This window comes from Helicoverpa armigera, chromosome 5 (assembly GCF_030705265.1).
Source record: "Helicoverpa armigera isolate CAAS_96S chromosome 5, ASM3070526v1, whole genome shotgun sequence".
NCBI classification, from domain to species: domain Eukaryota; kingdom Metazoa; phylum Arthropoda; class Insecta; order Lepidoptera; family Noctuidae; genus Helicoverpa; species Helicoverpa armigera.
In genome coordinates this window covers 13,267,197-13,290,359 of record NC_087124.1, presented here as the reverse complement: position 1 = coordinate 13,290,359, position 23,163 = coordinate 13,267,197, and the positions used below count along the sequence as shown (strand labels likewise).

The window sequence follows — 23,163 nt, the reverse complement described above, 5'->3', positions numbered from 1 at the left end:
GAAAGTTTAACAATGTTCATCCTTGGTTCTCGATTGTGAAAGTAAACGATTAAATAATTAGAAGTTCGTATGTATCGAATTAATAATGACATTTTAATATCGCAAAACTTGAGTCAGTGTGATTCAAGAATTTTGTAGCGGTGGTTTTGATTTAACGTTTGTTTCAGCGCCATCTATTGCCGAGTAGAATAACTAAATATCTAAATAGTAACGACATGAACTTATTGATAAAACATTCTCGCCGAAGTTGTGGAAACGCAATAAAGTCGTATAATAAGTACTTTGAGTTGATATCAAATAGTTTTTTACTGTATTATGGATGATCCCGACAGAAAAATCTCAGTGTTGTGTCTAGGACCGAAGGGTTCAGGGAAGACCACGTTACTGAAAAAACTTCAAAACGCTGAAGGGATCGACAATACATACAGCCCTGTGCCAACTATTGGAACGAATATTTACGACATTTATTATATAAACAAGCATGGGAAAAAGCAAATGTTGTCAATCAGAGAGGTGGGCGGTGAGATGGCGCCACTGTGGCACAATTATTTAGACGGTATTGAAAAGGTACGTTGAAATTGCATAAGCTATTTGCATTAATTATTTATTTATAACAATATTCACATAATCAACTTTTAATCCTCTCAGCTGTCGTTCAATTAAGTAAACGTAAACGTTTGCAGGTAATTTACGTGGTGGACACATCTAATTTGTGTCAGATATCTGCCGCTGCTGTGTTACTTTACACGTTACTGGCTGAACCAAGACTTAAAAGCGCCAAGGTGGGTAAATTTTTTTTCAGTGAGTTACTTGATATGGGGAAAGAATAGATTAACGTTACTGTTACTGTTACAGCCTTTTTATCGTCCCACTGCTGGGCACAGGCCTCCTCTCACACGGAGAAGGATTGAGCATTAATCACCACGCTTGCTCAATGCGGGTTGGTGATTTCAGACTGTATAGTCCAGGTTTCCTCAAGATGTTTTCCTTCACCTTTTTATCAGCCATTGGTGTCTAAGCTTATGTATAAATAATTGTCCCCAGTTTATCCTTGTGCTGAGCAAGATGGACGCAGCATACAGACAGATGCGTAACGAAGCGCTTCTAATGCTGCAACACACGCGACTCAGCACTGAGCTATCTAATGCTCCGATGCTGTTGGAGGCTGCGCCCCTCACCGGAGAGGGCATGGACCAGCTCAAGGTTGCCCTCTGTGATACTAAACCCGCAACCACAGTTTAATTGGAATTACAGTTACCTATACAGTTGAAATGATGAATTCGGGATCGAACTATACTCGTATAAAATAATTACTGTACCTACCAAAACATTAAAATAAAAATACATATTAAAAAGCACAGAGTTTTTATATTACACTCACTTTATCACTTATAGTCATTGATTTAATTATACACATTTTTATTTGCCTACTTCTGCGTGCGTGTTCCATAACAAAATCTCAGGTTGCCTATACCGGCTGTACCATGAAGGTACCATGCCTGTACTCCTCTACAATTTTACCGCATGCTCAAAATGACAATCTTTTGTCTTCGTCATACATTAAGATTTATTCGCAAATCTTTAGTGTTATCTCTGTCACCATTGCCTTCGACTAAAATGTAAAAGATATCGCATGACGCAAATAAAACATCGGAACGCGAATTATGACATTTGTTTATTTACTTCTCATCTCACGATCTTATTTTTCAAATTTCAATTAATTATATTAAATAGTAACAGAAATGGATACATCTAATTTATGTAGAAGTTGTATGAAAGAAGTGTCGTCGTGGGAGAAAGAGAATTTCGATCTTAGAGCTGTTGAAATGTTTTGCTTTTGCACAAATATAGCGGTAAGCGTCTGATTATTTTTCTAATCACTAAAAATATGACAAAAATAGTAACTAAATTCTTCATATTTAACTTTAATATAATGCTAAAGTCATAATTTGAATCCTATATTAGTGCCGAATTAAATGTTATTTATTTTGTCATGGTAGACATTGATCGTTGAGACTTGCGTAAAAACAAATCTCTAAAAAGATACAATCCCCTAATCTTTCAACAGATCACAGAAAACGACAAGCTTCCAAAACAATTCTGCTACGACTGTGTCATTAAAATAGAATCAGCATTCACATACATAACTGAGGCTCACAAAGTTGATGCAACACTCAAGAACATAATCTCTAGAACTGACACCAGCATTATTGTAGAACCAGAGACACTCTCCAGGCCGAAAGACAACCTCAAACTCACTTTACCTGACTACAAAGTCAGTGTGGCCGTAGACAATTATGATGAGCATGTTTTATTTGACAATATTGATTTGCCGGCCAGTGATAACAATGTAATTATTGAAAAGTCTTTAGAAGAAATAGATCTTATTCCAAATACTGAAATGGAAATAAAAGATACAAGTAATGAAATAGTGCAAGAGAAGGTGGTGGTGGAGGAATCTAAAAAGAATATATGTCCTGTATGTCGGAAAGCTTTTACCTCAAAGACTTGGTTTGATAAGCATATGAAGAAGGAGCACACAGATCATAAATATGCTTGTGCACATTGTCCTAAAAGTAAGCTAATTAATCATTTTAATAGATTACTGTTTAAAATTACTACCTTTTTCTTTGCGTTGAAAACAATTAAATTCAGTCGATCTTTTTCCTCAATGGGCTTATGTAGTCTGTTTTTACCCGACTGCCAAAGAAGGAGGGTAATGTTTTTCGAGTGTATGTAAGTATGTATGTATGTATGTATGTCTGTTCCTTTGTGACCTCCTGTAGCCTAAACGGCTTGATGGATTTTGATGTATGAGGTATCGTTAGATTTGTCTTGATTACGGGAGTGTCATAGGATACATTTTATCCTAAATTTCCCTTTAAAAAAATATGTATGCGGTATCATTAGATTCATTTCAATCACGGGAGTAATTAATATAGGATACGTTTTTTCTCAAAATTCCCACGGGAACATGTTAATTCTGCGTCAACGCAAAGCAACTCATGCGTTAGCAAGCAAAAAGCGATTCTTTTGGCGATACAATCACGTCGTCTTGATCAAATGCATGAACGTCGTCTTGATCGTCTTGAACGTCGCATTGGCGGTAAATTTATGTTGCGGAGTAACATCACTCGTAATCTAAAGCCAAATGTCGTCGAAATAATTTAAAATGGTACTTACATATACATAGTCTTCTACATCTACAACATTTTCGTTAAATAAAACAGCTAAAAGTTATAAATAAAAGAATTATTATTAAAAACAAAATACCCGACTGCACACTAAAAAAAGAGTAAAACAAGCCCCACAATAATATTGATCAAAACAACTTTACTGAATATAATTTATAAATATTGATGGAAAGCATCGCAGGCGGGGACCACCTTGACCGCCACCAACGAAAATTCTGCTAAATGGTGCACAACCGAAATGACTATAAATAAGCCTCTGTTGGTCCCCGCCTGCGATGCTTTCCATCAATATTTATAAATTATATTCAGTAAAGTTGTATTGATCAATATTATTGTGGGGCTTGTTTTACTCTTTTTTTAGTGTGCAGTCGGGTATTTTGTTTTTTTTCTGTTTATGATGAATTGGTACCCAAGAGTCTTGCCTAATTTGGATATAGAGATGATACAGGGGGGTGAAATAGCCACAAAATGCTTCGAGAAAAGGATAGTACGGCCGTGCCCGCTTTGGCTGGGGCGCTGCCGTGCCCCCAGGTTTTATTTTTATTTCCCTGTCCTGACTCTTTCACACGAACTCATTAGCTTCAACTATTTAAAAGTGTACTAATGCCATATTTAATAGGTTCAACCCACGTTTTATAAAGTAGCATACCAAACTAGGAATCTAATGTGACACAACTATAGTGACATCTTCTTCCAGCATTTTCCAAAGCGTCCCTCCTGTCGGACCACGCGGCATCGCACTCAGAAGAGCGCAAGTTCGCGTGCTCGGCGTGCGGCAAGCGCTTCAAGCGCCGCAAGCAGCTCGCCTGCCATGCGCGCGCGCACGGAGACGCCAGGCCTTATGCTTGCGATAAGTGTAGTATGAGGTAGGGAGTTTATTCAGTTATGATTTGAATTTATATAGGATAACTCAGTAAAAATAAGTTCCACTAAGCGGGTTTAAATCAAACTCAGTTAAAATCATAATATTCAGGTTAAAGGGGACTATGTTTGGAAATTAGGTACTGACATACGTCATCATATGTCATCTGCCGATTTCTAAGAGAGGAATGATTTCAAGTTAGTTTTTTGCAGTCATACCTACAAAAGTGTAAGCAAGCTATTTGCTTAGCTCTTCTTTATACCTCAATGTGCCACTTATAGTAATTTAGCAGTAAAGGTCATGAGACCTTGAAATCAAGGTGCGAAAATCTGTAAATTTGACCTTGAATAAAACTTGCAACTAAATTCGTAATGCTAGTCTTGAAAAATCACAAAAGCTACGTAATAATAGTTCTGCTCACTTTTTACAAATACCACCTAAATACCATATATTAGATACCTACAGTAGGTACCTATTTTAAAGCAACTTTCATCTAATAATTTTATACACTTTTAAATGCATAAGGTCAATTCAGCCACAAACGTTATCTATTCTAAAACTCGCCTTCGTACAAATAACCTACCTCTACCATTTGTATATTTACCGTTTCGTTACTTCAAATATAAACCGAGGAATAGTTTACACTTTTATTTTTACGACAAGAATGACCTTGATACATCCGAGCTAGAAAGGACCTTGGCCTCGAAATAACTAGTTGAAATGACCTTGACCCAGTTACCCACATTTTTGGGGCAACCTTGACCGACATGACATAACGAGGCCGCCGTTATATCACAAAATCATGGCCACAGAGTATTTAGGAAAGATTATAGTGTTTTATAGCACGTTCCATGTGGGACGAATAGGTTTCTACTGAAAAAGTGAATAGTTCTGTAAGATGTTAAAAGGTATTGGCCAATTATAGATAAGTTCTTTTTAAAATTGGTTTCAAACAAGAATGTATATTTCTTATTAATTTTATGACTGTTCTGTTAGTTTTGAGGCCGCCAATGCTCCCGCGCATTTATGGTGTGGGTTCGAATCTTGCGGTATGCGCGAATGAATTTCTTAATGTGGGTTTGATAGGGGCGCATCTGTTTGAATGCTTAGCTATTTTTTTGGAGAAACTGCTATCTATTTAGACAAATAAAATCAAAGTTTAAAAAACATTTTATGTCCGTATTTCAGGTTCAAAATAAAAAGTATACTGAAATCCCATATGAAGGTGCACGACGGTGATAAGCAGTATCTATGCTATTTTTGTGGATGGAGCTTCGCACAAGGTAAGCGCTTATAAACAGCAGGTACAGGCGCTGTCCACGCCACCTGTCGACTGTAGGCATCAACTAAGTGCCCTTGATCTGTATGATCCCTAAGAGTAACTTAACTAAAACTCTACATAAACGTTTGCACAACTAACAAGTATATTGATTTTGCTTCGAAAAATACCTAATGCTTAAAATCTTAATTTTCTGGGTATGTCGACGGTGCAATTTATTTCAAACGCAAAAGTAAAGAGTATGTCTACTTTTAGTTAGAAGGCAATTTTCATCAAGACTTCATCAGACAACCTACTGATTTAATTTTCTTTTCATTAAATCACATCAATATTTTTCCCAGCTGGCAACTTAGAAGTTCACATGCGCAAACACACAGGCGAGAAGCCGTTCCGCTGCAACGAGTGCGGGTTCCGCGCGGCCGTGTCGTCCAACCTGCGGCGCCACCAGCGACAGCATCAGGCCGCCAGGACATATGTCTGCAAACACTGCAATAAAGGCTTCTATGACGCCAGTGGACTGGTCAGTAATCTTTAATAATACATCCAAAGCCGGCCACGGCGACCATTTTCCTGTAAGATCAGCCAGCTACGCAGGACATAGTGTACAAGCATTTGCGCTGACACAAATGCACTCACTATTTCTTCACTCACATAGCCCGATGGGACGGCAATCCGATACGACCGGAGAGAGATCAGGCGCAGGACCGACTTTAAATTGTAATCTTTACTAATATTATATAGCTTATAGTGTTATGTTGTGTTTATTTTCATATCTTGATCATTATTTTCCAGGCTCGTCACGTCCGTACCCACACAGGCGAGTTACCGTACCAGTGTCCAGGCTGTGCGCGAGCATTCGCCGACAGCTGGAAGCGTAAGACGCACCTCATGCGAGCACACCGCCTCGCGCTGCACGACATACCGCGCATGCGCAGGGACGGACGCACCATACACTGAACTGTGCAGCATTTGAAGACGACAATTTAATATAAACCTTAACTGCGTTGACATACGGTCTACAAAAGAATAATTTCGCATTAGCCGCTCAAACTACCAAAAGAACTATGTCCTTGTGCAGTGTGTGTAGATTAAAGTGTAGGGCGTTTCTGGATAGGCTACAATTTTGTGCAATATGTGGCTACATCACAGTGACCACCAAAGACGGCAACATTGTAACCGAGCGACCGGAGCGGTCTGCGGGTAGCCGCATCGCAGTGCGCATAGAAATGAATATTACGTACATAATTCTGCTTGCGGTTAGCCGCGCGGCTAGCCGTAATGCGGCTACCCGCATAGTGCGTATGAGCCCTAAAGGTCTACATCTGAAGAACGCGAAGCTCGCGGACCGTTTGCGAGATATCCCCGAGCTGCGCATTCGCGGCACATTAGCCAGACTACTGCATAATGTAGTTCGTCTAAACGCGCCCTTATACATATAAGTGGTAATTATTTATTTATATGTAAAATCTGACTGTCCCGTGATCAGGAATGTGTGCTAAGCGTACCTACATAATATTTATTGGTCTCTGTTTTGTGATGAAAAGATAATATGATTGTGAATAGGTATTAAACATTTGTAGATAGGCCTAAATAGTTAATTTATTGTGATATAAAGCCCATGTTAAGTATACGATAATATTTATTTTAAACTTTCAGTGAACAAAATGTTATAATGTACCTGTAAATACCAAATATTAGTTTTTAAGACACAAACTTCAAATAAAAGAGAATGGTGTTGTATTAAAACATATTTTTATTAAATCTATACAAGCCAACAGTCAACAATCATATAGGACGTATTGAAATAAATAGCTACTGGAAGTATATTATTGGATTTTATCTACAACACAATATTATTTTGTACTCACTGAAGAACATTTACGAACACAAACGTATTTTGATTTGTTTTTGCTTTTCAATGTTGCCACTAAATCTCGATTACGGACCAGTCAGTGTTGCCATTTTCAAACGTCTTACATAATTTATTTTACCCAGTTGTGCCAGAAGACAATTTATATATTTTAAAATTAGTATCATAATTGTCAATCAGTGGGTACAATATTTACGTACAGGAAGAATTCAATAAATCGAAGCACCAAACTACTAAGTTCTAAAGATTACATTATTGTTGGGAAGGCATACGAAAGAAATCACCCAGACTACCTGTATTCCCTTTTAGGATTTACACAATATACATAGGTACATATTTTTACCCCTTTCCCACTGTATAAATAGGGGGTACTAACTATTTACAACTTTACATTACAGGTCAAAAATTACTACAGGGTTAAAATTTAAAAATCTCGTCAATTAAGATCATCTTTAAAAGCTGTAACATTCTACGTAAAATTGTGTGAAAAGATTACAGCAAGAATTCAAGTACAATTACATTTGATTTTAAACAGTTCGGATAAATATTGGTTCTTTGTTATTTTAAATACGTTTCTAGCATTAGTCTAGCCGTATTGTATATTTTTTTATAATATTCCTTTCAGTCCCAATACATTTTATTTTCTTTTTATATGTTAAATCGTAGATTGTTATAATGGATGGCGTGTGCGCAGAAAATAGTGGTATGAATACATTCTGCATATACACTGTTCCGAATTTAAATACGATTATCAATGTTTTAATACATTTACTAGATTTTATGTATATTACAAATTATTGAGCATCAAACATGGCCAATTTTCTTGCATGATGTAAATTTTGTTACTGTTTCTACACATATTTATCTCGTTTAGTCTCTTTGTCCATGTTAATATTATAAGCAACAACTTGAGTTGGTACATCAAACTATCTATATGTGAGGTCTAACCATCACATTTGTCATCCATTAAATATTCCCTTCAGTCACTATAATATTTATTCCTGTATGTATATGTAGAGATTCAGACAGTGATCTGAACGTTCTGCACGATGTTAGACCACTCCACCTTGGAGGGTACCAGGTAGAACGCTGGAGCTACCTTCTGTCCGCATGGGCATTTACAACCTATAACAAAAATATTGTGTTTAAGATGGATTTTATCATCACTTAATCATCAGCCTTTTCATCCATTCCACTGCAGGGTACAGGCTTCTTATATACAGAAGGAATGAGCATTTATCACTATAAAAAGCAAATTGACGATTTCAAATATTAAATCATATTTTGCACATATGTTTCCACGTTCACATGGACACTGGTCAGATATGCTGTCTCTCAAGATGAAGACTATCCTGATGGGGCCTGTCTTTTGTTTTTGACATACACAAGTACTCTTTAGCAAGCAATTTTGAGTTTGAGATTGATATTGCACTTACCCATAATCCAACTAAAAGATCCGATCTTGTTAAGACACCTGGGACAGTGCAGCTTCCCCTGCGCGTGGTGGGTGACGTCCCGCATCCACGCCATCGGCTCCACGAACCACATGAGCCGGCACGCGTCGGGTAAGTCCGCTCGACCTACTATGTTGCCGTCCACCATGTTGGTTTCGCTGTAGCCGTCTAGATGCTAGGGAAAATATTTTTTTAGTAAGAGGAGATTTTGTCATGTACTTGGGGGGTTGTAAATTATGTGGCCAAAATCCACCACTGGTAAGAGTTATATGGGGCGCAAAAAACACTATATCATAATCCTGATCGAGACAATGGATCGACTGTGTGAAAGTCGATATGATTAGAAAGAATATTACATGTGAGAAGACAACAGTTAGAAGAGTATAGAAAGAAAAAACATGCAGCACGGAACCCAAATATTTTTTTAAAGAGCAAGTGGGTGATGATGACCACATGTAAATTCTACTTTGATGTATTATAAACAATTTAAATGGCATATCCCACCTCCTCCTGTCCCTGACTGGGTCCCTCCTCGCTGTCACTCCTCTGACTGTTGCTCTGACTCTGTCCAGGGCTGTCCTCGTAGTCACAGCGCATGTCCATCAGCTGCGACGCGAGGCTCTTCAGCTTCTCCAGCAGGATCTCACCGTTCTCCGCACAGTTCAGACCTGTTAACTTGCTTGGGGGTGGTCGGATGCCTGTAATGGAATATGTTTTTGACTGCCATTTAACAACATCAGTAATGCTATCTACAATAAAGAAAATCACTGGGATATAGGAACTCCTGGCACTTCGTACTTATTGTAACAAACGTGTTGTGTATAGAGATAACAGACTATAAAACTCGAATTTCAATCAGCTTTTCAACTGAGCCCAACCAATATCCTATCTGTTGATTTTCATTATAGAATTAAAATTTTGACATTCGCCCCATAAAAGTAATGTCGAATTTCGGTCTCTAGTATGCAACATTAAAGTAAGATAGGATAATTGGAATGGCAAACAAGAGTCGCAAGAAATCAAGTAAAGTACCTACTAAAATAATGTGAGCAAATTGTTTTTATACTTAAACTACCAAAGTAACTTAATTTTAAGAGGCACAATACAAGGGCTAAATAGTAGATTCTCCTATATTTTTGAGGCTTAAAATTCGATATTCTGTTTATCAAACTATCCTTACCTTTCTTAGCCAACTCCACCTTCACAGGCTTGGGTATATGCGGTATAATATTGCTCTGGCTGGCGACTATCCGGCGACACTTCTTGCAGCGGTACACGATGGGGTCCGGCCGCTCTCTCACCAGCCCCGGGTCCGGCTTCACCAGGTCCGCAAACAGCTGGGGCAAGATCTTCACTGAAAGGGTTAATGTAGATGAATTTGTGAATATTGTAAATAGAAAATGTCATGTAAACTAATATTACAAAAGTGGAAGTTTGTGAGTGTGTATGTTTGTTACTTCTTTACTCGAAAACGGCTAAATGTATTTTCATGAAACCTTGGCTACAGACAACCTATACATCAGAAGAACATATAAGCTACTTTGATTTGAATACTGGACAAAGTTCCCCACCGATGCAGGTACAAAAATTATAATTGCAAAAGCAATTAACATAATATTATTCACCTTCTTTCAGTTTCTGTCCAGCCAGCTTCAGACGAAACTGTTTAAACCTCGGATCATCTCTATTGATTGTATAGCCCATATGTCCAAACAGCTTCAGTTGGGCGACAAAGCCTACGTTGGGGCCTACAAACCGCCGCTTACTCTTCACGAGAGTGAAGGCCTCTTCGAAACATAAGCCATACTTCTCCATTATGAAGGCTATTACTACTGCTGCTGAACGGGAAACGCCGAAATGACTGTAAAAAGCATGAGAAAAAGTTTTGAAAAACTGGAGAATATAAATAATGTATTTTATATTTCATCCTGTTACACAGTTAAAACTCTTTGTAACACAAGACACTACACATTGATAGAGGAATAATCTCGAAAAAAGCAACTGACCAGGCTGCCAGGCAAAAATTCTCATAGTTACAATTAACTATTTTAATCTATAGGATGTGTGACTTCCCAAATGGAGGAGGTTCTCAGTTTGAATGTTTGAAATTCAGTGAAAGTCCATTTGAACCACGAACAATCAATCATTTTTTTGTTATTCTTATTAGTTTAATTTAAAACACTTACCAGTGCACAAGGACTGTTCCTCCATCAGCTAGAGCCTGTTTGATGAAGTTGTTGGTCTCTGGTAGGTGAGTGATCAGGTCTACTTTGGGTACATCTGCCACTGCAATGAACATTTAAGAGGTATCAAGCATTATTTGTAAGCCTTATCATAATATACTTTCATTTATGTTGCCTTAAACAGGCTTCATAGGCATGTTGGCATCTAGTAGAGACTTACAAGATAATGATAAACATTGCAATGATATCACAATATTGCAAAAACACAGTGTTAACAAAAAAAAAACAGGAATGGAATCATTACCCAAATAACAGTTCACATACATTAACTATGCATATCCAAAGTTAACGATTTGTAGTATTTTGTACTATTGTGAAATCTATTGTAGCCCCAGACTTTTCGCCCAGATCAGTACGAACCAACTCACACAGCATCAAATAGCTAACTTCAGGAAATACATAGTTAATTGTCGCTTACTACATAGTCGGTCATAGAACTCACATTTGACATAGTGGAAGCATAGGTTTGTTCTCTCAAGTATAGTCCGAGGCAGAGGCACCACGTCTATAGTGAGGATGTGAGTTATCTGCAGGGTTTCTAACGTCTTGTAGTCACGAGCACATGCCAAGTTTCCTGGAAAATTACAAAAGAAAATATTTTGTTTATCTTACTAAGTAACTGGGTTTTATAGCAATTAATATGTTTGCTGAATTATTATTGGTCTGCTTAGTAATGTTTTATGAAAGTAAAATTCATACATTGTGGCTATCAGGGGTTATCAGGGGTTATCAACACTGCGAACGAATGAAACTTTTTTTTTCTGATCGTCAACAGTGTTGATGAAGGGTGTTACTTAGCGGGAATAACCCGCTATCAGTGTTATTATTTAGGAATTCATGTTCTGAGGTTGAAATAAAGCTTTACGTATTAACACTACAATGGTAAGATAATAAGCTTTAAGATTCAAGAAATCGGATCAGTTACCTTGTCAGCAATTACTGTTTAAAGGTGATCTATGTTTAAATGTTTTTGATTCATATTTACTTAGCTAAGTATAGGTTGTGGTTACAGAAAGTTAATGTTAAAAATATCATGTTTATAGCTAACCCAAGTATAATCTCTCGTCAATGAGGTCCACGCTGATGCCGAAGCAGTCATCCTGGTCGTCAGAATCATCCTCAGCGTGGACTTCCACGTCCGTCACGTTCACTTTTGCCATCTAGTATACTCAACTATTTGTAGTCTCAAATACTAGGGATCCTGCCCTGAAAATCATGTTTAGACAACTATAATTAAGCATGTTTAGCTGTACCTTTGGTTCTGAACGTATCTCTGAATAAGATAATGCATATTTATAGGTTTATTTACACACCTAAAATCAATACCTGAAAAATCAATACATGTAAGTTGCGCGGAGTATTTACACACTTAACATCAACAGATGCACAATTAACCAGATATATGCCACCAGGAAGATGAATAACACTTAATAACACACAATTTCTGTAAGAAAATACTAAAAATCTAATCAAAAACGTGGAATCAATACCAATAGAAATCGCCCGCGAATTTTCTAATTTTGACAGCTGACTTTGAATTTGACAGAAACGTCTGGAAACACGTTGGTTTCTGTTATGGTTTTCTGAAATATAACCATTTTATTGAGTTTATTGAACTGTTGCGCTAATTGCTTATAATAGTGAATGAATGGCAGGGGAGAGATTATTCCTCCCATGTTTTACTTTCTTATTTACTACCCCCATGGACCCCATGTTATCGCTTATGTCGTACTGCCATTATTTACAAATCATTTATTCTATTCCTACACTAGGTACATTTACCTATTGCCCTGCATGTATACCCTGCAGTGTTTCCCCTTATAAACTACCCCTATGTTAATCCATCAGTAGACAAAAAATACAATAAATTGTCACAAAATTCTCTCTCCAACATGAATGCCCAGTGCAAGGAGGAGGCCATTAATTAAGCTAGCCATAACTAATTAATTAAACACATTAAATAAATGCGAGTTGATTTAAATGAGATTAAGAGACATTATCTCAGTGTCACGTACGTTCCTGTTTCAGAGTAATGGTGCGGTTTACTAAACACATTTATGAATACTAAGAGCGGTTGTTTGGACAACTTTCTAACATTCATGTCTTTAGGCACGGATACATTTTTACTTATTTACATACGTATGTAGATAACGGCTTAGAATAATCTTCGGAGACGTCCTTTCCTAACAATGTGTAAACATTATTGAAACTGAACGATTCTCTGAAATAACAGCAATATAGGTAACAATTTTCATTAGATTTTTTTCCAGAACCCTCAGGAAAAACCTTTTTTTGGCAGCTGAATTAAGATCTTTATTAACTTTCACACCTACCTATTGCCAAGGGTTAATCACTAGACCAACTAGGCAATAATAGGTATTTGGTGGTTACTTCAACTCGGTTATTTTGTAATCACTCCATACTTTCCTTATAAGCACGTTACCAAATATCAGCGTCCATTGGTCCCAAAGTAGTAAATAAATATTGCACAAACATTTGCCCAAAGTTTGCGCTTTCTCATGCAACCTTGGACTTTGAACATTGCAGCAATGTACGGGTCCAAAGTTTACCGGACCACAGTGCAATTACTAGATCGTTAAAAGTTACTTTTGGATTTTGAAAAAACTTAAAAACCGTTATGTAACTTAACTACCTACTATCTAAATATATAAAACTCAAAGGTGACTGACTGACTGACTGACTGACATAGTGATCTATCAACGCACAGCTGAAACCACTGGACGGATCGGGCTGAAATTTGGCATGCAGGTAGATGTTATGACGTAGGCATCCGCTAAGAAAGGATTTTGATCAATTCTACCCCCAAGAGGATAAAATAGGGGATGAAAGTTTGTATGAAACTTTGTCAATTTTAAACCGATCGGACTGAGACTTTGCATGCATAAAGCTACTATGGCGTAGGCAACTCTTAAGAAAGGATTTTGATAAATTCCATCCCTAAGGGGATAAAATAGGGGATGAAAGTTTGTATACATCTTCTTAGGGTGCGTCCACATCTGGCGAATGCGCCGCGAATGCGCAGCACGCGAGCCGATCGCGAGCTGTCCGCGAGCTGCGCGCGTGCAGTCACTGCAATAGTTCGGTGCGCCTCTTTAGCGCAACTCACACAAGGCTCGTATAGAGCGCGCGAGCGGCGCGCGATCTGCGCGCAATCAGTTCTCGCCCTTACAGTTCCGTATATTGGCTCAGTACTATCGAAGATGGCAGACGTCGCGCGCCGCCTGCGCGCCGCTCGCGTGCGGCGCTTAGGTCGCGCGCGAGCTGCGCGCGGGCGGCGCAGAAGCGGCGCACGAACAAAAATGCACGCGCGCCGCTCGCGGACAGCTCGCGATCGGCTCGCGTGCTGCGCATTCGCGGCGCATTCGCCAGATGTGGACGCACCCTTAGATTTGTACACGCTAATCTTCCGAACTACTGAACGGATTTCAATGATTTTTTCTTTGTTGTATCAGTATTAAGCCTGGTCAACATATAGGCTATAATTTATCTTCGAAACTTGAAGACCTGATGCAGAACTCCAACAGACCAACAAAACTATAAGAGATACAAAAATAGTGCCATGGCAAAAATTGTTTCATGTGATGAGCATTTTCAGCTGAGATAATAAATTTTAAGATCTGGAACACCTGATGTGGAACCCCAAGAGCCCAGCTTCTCTATACCATATACAGGTATGACGTTTTAGCAAAAGTTGTTCAATTTGATAAGCACTTTCTATTGACTTACACAAATTGAAGATCTAAAACACCTGATGTGGAACTCCAGGGGCCCAGCTAGACTATAGCATATAGAGGTATGACGTTTTAGAAAAAGTTGTTCAATCTGATAAGCACTCTCTGTTGACTTATAAAAATTGAACCACACCTACACCTGATGTGGAACTCCAGGAGCCCAGCTAGAACCATGACGGGGGTAGGTCTCACGCTTCTGGTTTGGCTTGGCCGTCTAGAGTGGAGTCGCTAGAGCAGGATTAGTAGCCCTGCTCGGAGGGTAGGTGCCTCATGGTAAGCACAGGGAGCGCGTAATCTGCGTTTAAAGTCCACCGAGGTATCCTCACCCTTCAGCTCATACTTGAGAGATTGGTTCTCTACCCACTAAACCACCACGACTTCCACTAAGTCACCACGACTTTGTCATCTATTTAATGTTTTTTTACGTAATAATACTTGTGTAATATTTTTGCCACACACAAATGCGGACTAATTAGAATCACTACTTTTATCCCTATGGTCACGTCTATTGCGGTTCAGTTCTCAGCGTTTTGTTTAATCTGCTGTGCTTTTGCTGTTAAAGTACAAAAATTAAGTATATAGAACGTTTCTCTTCGGTCCCTTAAAATTCAATATCAGACTATTCAGATCTTTGATTTTGCTGACCCCGTAGTCGCTGGCATAAGGGACAGGATCCGCGTACGAAGTCGCGGGCAGAAGCTAGTGTATTTATAAAAGAGCTGAATAGAGCTTTGGCTAGGTAGTTAGCTTCTTTTCTTGAAAAGCTTTTTCTTTGAGTTCTGAATATGCCAAGAATTTTGCCGAAGCTCGAATAACTTTAAAATAAAAAAGTTTCTAGTTACTGCAATAATACGTGTTCTCCTGTAGAATAAATGTTACAGCATGTAATATCCAATTGAGGAACACTTCCTTCACTTCAAAACTTCCCATGCACTTTCCTCTTACAATATTTCCAAAAAACCAGTGACGACATACACATCGGTGTCCAAACATCAATTTAGTACCGATATTCCACTTTCATATGCAAACAGCCTTGGACTTAGCTCTGTTACAATACTTTTATTATAATGTAATCATAATTTCGTGGACACATATGAAATCTTATAAGGAAAACCCGTGATTCGATTTTGAAAATATATTGTGAAATTGCATCTCATTATGAGAAAAAAAACTATAAGCTTTTTTGATGCCCAGGTATGTAGTAAAAGTAGTAAGGCTTGAACATTTTAATACATGAGTACTTTTAATTAGGATCTATTAACTGGGCAATATTCATAACTCAAACCATTAACTGCGTAAATCACTCAATTAATCTAACACTAATGACGTGGTGTTGCCGGAGAATGGCAATAACTCAGTCACTCAGTTGTGACTTAAAATTGACCCTTTATTTTTGTATAGATTTTTCCAAAAGGCTTCTGCATCCTGACCGATTATCGCTTAAAGGTCTGGAGGGTCCTTATCCTTAGCACTCTTCGAGGGCTAGATAACTAAATTAAAAATAGAGTTACACTTACAATACGCAAGGGCCACTTCACTACTCTATTCATTTATTTGTGACTGCCTGTCCGAGACAAAATGTGGTTTCGCGAGTTATGTCCGAGCCCGAAACCAAACTACCAGCATATGACAGGGTGTCGCCGTCGACGGAAAAGTCTAGGAAGACATCATCACAAAGCGAGTTACAGATGATTCAAATAACATATTATTTTGAACAGACTAAATCATAATTCCCAATTAAGGCTTGCAATTAACACCAGCTTCAGACAAGGGGGCATTGCGTCGGCGTTTCTTCACCGCGTATTGGGAGCGTGTTACGTCACACGCACACATCTGCGTGGTGCGCCTGCGCAGGCCTCTTTCACTATCGTAACACAAGGAAAATGTTCTGTGCTATATCGTACGGGGTAGCCTACATGCGGTTTGTGAAATTTATTGAGCGGTCCTTTTGAAATTGGTAGTCTGAAGGTTGGATTGAAGTGGCTTTGTAAATGTCCATGTTGCATTGGAATATAGGTTCATCGTTGTCTTATTGACAGGACTTATCTCTAGCCCCATTTAATCTTAGCAGGAAAATTATCTTACGCGTCATAAAGGCGTTCCCCTAAAACCACTTATCATTCAAACTAGTGAGCGCGTGCTTGCTTTGGTTCGGATCAACCATACCATTATTGGATTCAGAAAATAACATAGAAATACAGGGAACTGCTTTAATTGTAGTCTAGTTAAAGAACCAAACATTAATTGAGATTTAAATCAGGGTACCTAAATTCCACAAAAATTGCTGCATTTTAAGAATCCTTATTTGAACTCCTAGATAACGGATGCTATATTAGCCATAATAAACAAAAAATATACTGTGTACAACTCTTTTTTACTATTTTCCAGTTGTGCAGTGACAGTAATTCATAGTCGTAGATAATGTGATAGTGTTACGTAAAGTGCGTGCGCGGGCGCCACTCGTCCGCGACGGACACAGATGCAGGCGCTAGAGCTTCCTATGCTATTTGTCTAGCTAATTGTTGGGTGTTACCTACTACTTGGAGGTCTCACTGTTGGTTTTCGATGGTAATTCGTTTATTTTTAGACTTTTTCGCGTTTAAATAAGCTATTATAAAAATAGAAAGAGAGCCCGTTTTGGGCAGCGTCCCAGGTAGTACTAATAGCATTTTATAGACTATGTACACTTACAATAAAAATAAACCAGCAATAGGCCAGCATAAGCCCGAACGAACAAAAGACAACTATGATTTCAACCATACATGGTTTTTTTAACGGGGATGATCTCACGCTCAACTCACTTGTCACACTTAGTAGGGGTGTCAATAAAGACAGCTTACTCTAAAAGCTAGTTAGGAAAATTACCGATTGCAGCTATCGTGTAATGCGTGAGGGGAGGTTCCTAGCTGAATAGAAATGTTCAGAAGTTCCGGTTTTTCGGTGTTCAGTTTCTTTAAGTACGAAAACAGTGGACCTGCCTAGGTGACAGGTGTAAAATTTTCTTCTTCAAGAAAATGGTCCTGGCTTCAGTCAAAAAACACGGGCCTGAACAAACATCCATGTAAGTCTGAAGTCTTCTGGATCAACGTACCATTCTCAACTGAAGAGTTCATTTAAGCCATTGCTAATCCTCCACAATATAAGTTGGAGTAAGTGGGTCTTCTCAATTTCGGCTTCATAATGGCCGCCCATTGTGTGTGCAGTCAGAACGCAATAATTATATAACGCTTGTTAGTCGCTGTAATGACCCTGCGCCTGCGACTTACCTTACTTATGCTAATTTACGCATATCATTAGTTTTGTAATTTTTGTATTCGCTAATTGCTTATTAATAAGAAAGATGATACTTAGCTAGAATCAAAATATTCTCATTTTTGTTTCAAGTTTGCATTCAACAAATTATACTACCTATTGTACCCTAAAGGCTCGGAACCTACTGAACTAATTATAAAAAATATTTCACTGTTGCAACACTCTTCTTGGGTAGCATAGGTAGGCTATAATTTATCCTGGTACGGATAGTAGATCCAATGGGAAGCGGGTGAAACCGAAAGAATACGGCTCGTCATTCATAAGTATTCGGGACGCATTGCGTCTTGTCTTGACTTTTATCGTAGGGACGTGAAATAAATGGATAAATAATAAAAAAGTATACATTTAGGTACGAATAACGTACACACACAATTTACATAAGTCGGAGAAGGTTCCCATTGCTTTCGTTTGTTCTCACGGACATTTGAATAAAAACGAAAGCTTTCTCTGAACGCCCGGGTTTTGATGAACAACACCTCGAGATAATAGCGCAAAATACGTAAACACAGTAAGTGCTCTTTGTTAGTTTATTTGATAAACAATTTGAGTATTTTAACCTATGTAACTGGCCTGCTGCATAGAGAGAACCGAAGTAAGAGATCATAGCTCAAAGGATTAGGAGAGTGGTAGTTTTCTGGCCATACCTACCTATATGCCCTTGGACCGACAACTTTTGAAGGAGATTACGAAGATAGATATGCTGCAAAGTGGAATAATTACTTACCTATAGGCTATATGCGGTATGCTGTCAATTTAATGCAGAGGCACTTTTCAAGGGAGGAATGCCTTCAATGCCCAAGAAATGCTATATGACTAGCTTTCGCCAGCGGCTTTACCCACGTCCCAGGGTAACTAAGTCCCGCTCCCAAAGAAAAACTTTATCACTTTCTTTTGCATTTAGAGTAAGCGTATTAGCGTATTACTTATTAGTGTGGCAAGTTAATTAAGGTAGATGTACCATAAATACAGGTAATTCCCCTGTACTCTATATTGTTGAGACTTGATTCATCTCTTGCTAATTCAGCACTTAGCCTACATGGAAGCGTGCTCATTGCAGTGCTTAACCTATTGAACGAGAAGCATCGCATGTGAACTCTATTACCTAATCAGACAGCTACGTTTTATTTAGTATTGTGTCTTATAACTAGCTATGCTTTGTGGACTGGTTTGATTATTTAATTTTACAAGAAGAAGTTATAGTCTGCCATTTTCTCCTAAGCCTATTTTAATTATCACATCTTCTGTCTTAACCCCACTTTGCTAAGGTCAGGTTACAGTCTAACCAGGCAGCAGCTGAGTTCCAGATTTTTATATTGAGCGAATGCCTTTCTCACTTCTTAGACCCAGTAACTCAGGTAACACGATTTTCTGGCTTTTGAATACGAACAGTGACTGCCAAAGGTAGCCTATGACAAGGACCACCACTTGCAAGGACCACAACTTGCCTTTCGAAACACAAAGGAACTTCGTCATGACAAGATAGTGACCCATCCATAAAATGACGGCGTCAAGCGTTGCTTATCCTTATGATTGGAAATGCGGCTAATCTCTTATAAAAAAATTAAGTAGGAGGATTGTTATAAGGAAGATAACCAAAACTAGGAGTGGCGTATCTTAACCGGGTCACGTTATAACGGTGTTGCCATTCTCGTGGGTCACTGAGAGTGGCCACTTATTTACAAATACACATGTACCTATGTATGATGTACCAGTTCAATGTACTGTTACCTGAGATTCAATAGATCGATGATTTGTAGCTTTTTGAACGATAGCCGCAAGATGTCGAAATAAAGCCATTTAAGTTTGATTAATTATGACGATTAGTGAGGTCAAAATCAAAATTTCTGATAAAACTAAGCCAACCAAGCCAAGAAAAAAATCTAGTTACCTAAATAATCGAGTTAATAGTAATAGTTGTAATATTATGAGAGAAAACTGAAAAATAAGCAAACAATATCAGTAAAATTATAGGTGTGTAAGTTATACAAAGTTTTGACACGTGTTTAGAGAAAATCACATAAATGTCAGTTCAAATTTCAAAGTAAATAGTTGTTTAGGAAAAAAAATTGTTTATGTTTGTTGTTGGTGAAAATGGCCTTAAATACGAGTCAAACGTCTCTTAAACATTTTTGTAACAACACCATATAAAGCTGGATAACTTATATATCAGCTAATTAAATAGACGAACAGCATAATAAAGTACATTATTAGTAGATGGGAGTGTAGTTGACGTGTATTCCCACAACCGCCAGTTTCCTCGACTTAAGAAATCGATGTCGCGAACAATGCTTATATAATATCGCTAATATGCCTGTCCATATTTACATATTTATTTAGGAACCTACATAAAACTTAAGCTATTTTTTATAAGTTTTTTTTTTTCAAGATACATTACATATTTGCAAAGATATATATTCGACATACATAATGTCCTCTTTAATTTTTTTTATAATCTTGTAAATAAGTGTGTATATTTTTTGTTGTATATAAAATATTGGTAGATATATATCAGACAATCTCTTTGTTTGATATTTTTTTGCAATATCGAAGTTTCACTGCGACTTAGTTCATTTTTGACTTAATTTTAGTGAGAGAAAGGAGCAGTGAAGACATGAATTGTCATGGAGGAAGTGGATCCAAAGAATTGATGGATATGGTATTGTGTGAAAAAACAATATACTTAGTAGGAAAATATAGTCTCTCTATCGTTGCATGGAAAACCCTTATTGTGTCAACAGTTACTTTGGCAGCACCACATCACAGCCCATTTATCTTTTAAAACATCATAATGACATCAATCTCCCGCCATTATCTTTGAGATTTGTACAACAAAACTGGCATTACATAAGTGCCCTGCGCATACGCAAGATTCGATGCGGTGCGATCTGATCGCGCGCAGTTTCATAAGGGTATTGTCCCATTGTTGGTCCGTTGGGACACGGCTGTTGTTGTACATTTCTCTTCCGTGGTACTTGGTATTTGTTTATGGTGTAGAAAGAGATTTGCTTGGTGTTTTAATGTAATTTACCATCATCTTTTTCCTACCCATATTTGAGTGTAGTTTATAACATTGCATTTAATTGTAAAAAAATCAAAGTATATAGTTTCGCAAAGGTCATCGAAAAGCTGAGTATGAGCTTGATGGGTCCAATTTCAAAGTGTTTTTGTTCATAAATGTTATAGAAGACTGCAGTACGCGTTTTATCACCAGAGGAATTATAACAATTCGCAAATACCTTGAAATTAACTTCTGAAAAACGAAGGTTTCGAACTCGATTCTCTAGTGATAATAACTACAGTCCAATGGGTTATCATAACACCATGACATAAGCCTTCCTAGAAACCCAATCACCCGCGAATCGCGATCACACTATGATGATCACACGATATGATATGCTAGTTCCTAGCTAGAACTTCCTCGTCCGGTCATCTGCAGCTAACGATTGAGTAACTCGGTACTTTCGCATATGTAACGTTTGTGTGGATATACTAGTTAGATCCTCTGGTTGCACTCGTGTTATATTTAAGAACCAGACGTTTTCCAGTTTCACCCGCGTCCCGTGGACACTACTGCCCGTACTGGGATAAAATATTAACTTTGTTGCTAGCAGATAATGTAACTTTCCAATGGTGTAAGAATTTTTAAAATTTGTTCAGCAGTTTTTGAGATTGTCCATTACAAACAAACCGATAAAGTTAAAAAACACTTTATAATGTTAGTATAGATATTGGGAAAGGATTGCTGATAACGAAGTAGGTACCTAATGGCAGATATTTAATGAAAATTGACTTAAGATTTTCTGTTTTTGGTTTCGATGTTTGTTTTCAGAATGTGTTATGGAAAATGATGATGACCTAAGGCGAGTCCTTGATGATTACGAAATCAAAATAAATAGAACTAATAATAGAAATTACTCAGTCTCAATTACGTAGGTGTCATTATTTTGGTGAAACAAAGGTCTGGGTGATCCCAGAATTTATAATTGAATATATTTGTAAACAAAACCAAAATTCAAAACCAGCTTAAAAAAAATAACTTTCTGAACCCAGTTTCCCCAATGTCGTAATACTTAACATTAAGAAAAAGCAATATAATTTTCCTTGTAAGCACATTACGGATATGTTATACGCACTTTATCTTTGCAACAAGCTTATTATGAGTAAAGTTGGCCAATCCCGAGGCCGCGGGCGAGGTCGCGGGCCAAACTAGTCTCACTCATAATATTTGCACACACTCGTCCGAGGAATCATGATTTCGCAAAATGGCGGAAAGTGAGTTAACCGATTTAAGCTCTTCTTTATGTAATATATTGCGAATCGTTTGTAAGCTGACTTTGCAAAATTGGAAAATTATCATCTCTATAAACAATCGGTTTTAAATAATATTGTTTTATGCTTATACCTTCTTATACATCTTATTACAATACTCATGTTTTGCCTATTGTATTAGGAAAACAGTAAGGTGGCTACCTGTTTTTTAAAAGGTTATTAGTTAGGCTTTAACGTACGTACGTGTTTGACTTGATATCTTGAAAAATCTGGATATAAGATTGCGTAATTCAAATTTTACATAAGTACAATTTCAACTTTACATCGGTGACCATACTCGAATGACCGCTACGAAAACAATACACTTCTTTAAAACAATGTTATAGAATCACTCAAAACATTCCCTAACACGCACAATACGGAAGCAAGTTATTTGTCAAAATATTGTCACAGTCACAATGAGTGCCCACATGACACACGTTACATAAACACTACTAAGTAAGACATCCATAGTTATTTCCTGGTCAAAACAATGGGGATCCCACCATCGTATTTATTGTTATGATGATACTGACTCAAATATGATTTGAAGGCGAGACATTCGGAACGGTTGCCTGGTAAATATAGAGAGGCAGGCCAATGTTGGTTAATATTAGGTATTAAATATAACACATAATTTAGTATACAAAGGAAAATTAAACAACTTGCGTATTGATAATAACATCATATATACTTGCGCAAGTATACATATAACATTTATCCCAGAAATACACAGGAGCTTGATGCAAGAATTCATATAATATTCAAGAAGGAAAAAGTATTTTCGTATAAACAGTCTTCAATGAGGTAAAAAGTAGCTCGACACTTGTCTCACTTTCAGATTAGGTATATACTTCGGATAAACCCACTTGAGATTTAGGGCCTCAGA

The 23,163-nt window shown here is 37.7% G+C and overlaps 3 protein-coding genes across 3 annotated transcripts in view; 2 read left to right on the top strand and 1 right to left on the bottom strand.

Annotated features, from left to right (window-relative positions):
• The window catches only part of LOC110374670 (ADP-ribosylation factor-like protein 16), a 44,764-nt gene extending 43,522 nt beyond the window's left edge, over positions 1-1,242 (top strand). Inside the window, exons 2-4 of the mRNA XM_021332491.3 lie at positions 333-567; positions 684-782; positions 1,045-1,242. Of these exons, the coding sequence (XP_021188166.3) occupies positions 333-567; positions 684-782; positions 1,045-1,242 (532 nt within the window). The remainder of the gene's footprint in view (positions 1-332; positions 568-683; positions 783-1,044) is intronic.
• A 428-nt stretch (positions 1,243-1,670) lies between these two features.
• LOC110374669 (zinc finger protein 664) lies at positions 1,671-6,530 on the top strand. The gene is made up of 6 exons (XM_021332490.3): positions 1,671-1,853; positions 2,069-2,576; positions 3,892-4,060; positions 5,245-5,339; positions 5,677-5,855; positions 6,128-6,530. The coding sequence occupies exons 1-6, from the start codon at positions 1,743-1,745 to the stop codon at positions 6,290-6,292; spliced, it is 1,227 nt and encodes a 408-aa protein (XP_021188165.3). The 5' UTR covers positions 1,671-1,742; the 3' UTR covers positions 6,293-6,530.
• A 540-nt stretch (positions 6,531-7,070) lies between these two features.
• On the bottom strand, positions 7,071-12,440 carry LOC110374668 (dual specificity protein phosphatase MPK-4). Its single transcript, XM_064034791.1, has 9 exons — positions 12,216-12,440; positions 11,951-12,108; positions 11,345-11,476; positions 10,846-10,945; positions 10,285-10,520; positions 9,840-10,013; positions 9,164-9,357; positions 8,642-8,834; positions 7,071-8,330 (listed from the first exon to the last, which is right to left on the bottom strand). Exons 2-9 carry the CDS (start codon positions 12,060-12,062, stop codon positions 8,227-8,229), a joined length of 1,245 nt encoding a protein of 414 aa, XP_063890861.1. The 5' UTR covers positions 12,063-12,108; positions 12,216-12,440; the 3' UTR covers positions 7,071-8,226.
• Positions 12,441-23,163: the final 10,723 nt, after the last annotated feature.

Excerpts from the sequence above, each read along its gene's own strand:
- LOC110374669 (XM_021332490.3), top strand. The coding sequence starts at position 1,743 with ATGGATACATCTAATTTATGTAGAAGTTGTATGAAAGAAGTGTCGTCG. Across the intron at positions 2,577-3,891 it reads TTGTGCACATTGTCCTAAAA|CATTTTCCAAAGCGTCCCTC; the intron begins GTAAGCTAATTA and ends ATCTTCTTCCAG. Across the intron at positions 4,061-5,244 it reads TGCGATAAGTGTAGTATGAG|GTTCAAAATAAAAAGTATAC; the intron begins GTAGGGAGTTTA and ends TCCGTATTTCAG.
- LOC110374668 (XM_064034791.1), bottom strand. The coding sequence starts at position 12,062 with ATGGCAAAAGTGAACGTGACGGACGTGGAAGTCCACGCTGAGGATGAT. Across the intron at positions 11,477-11,950 it reads TGACGAGAGATTATACTTGG|GAAACTTGGCATGTGCTCGT; the intron begins GTTAGCTATAAA and ends GTAATTTTCCAG. Across the intron at positions 8,331-8,641 it reads ATCTTTTAGTTGGATTATGG|GTTGTAAATGCCCATGCGGA; the intron begins GTAAGTGCAATA and ends TTTTTGTTATAG.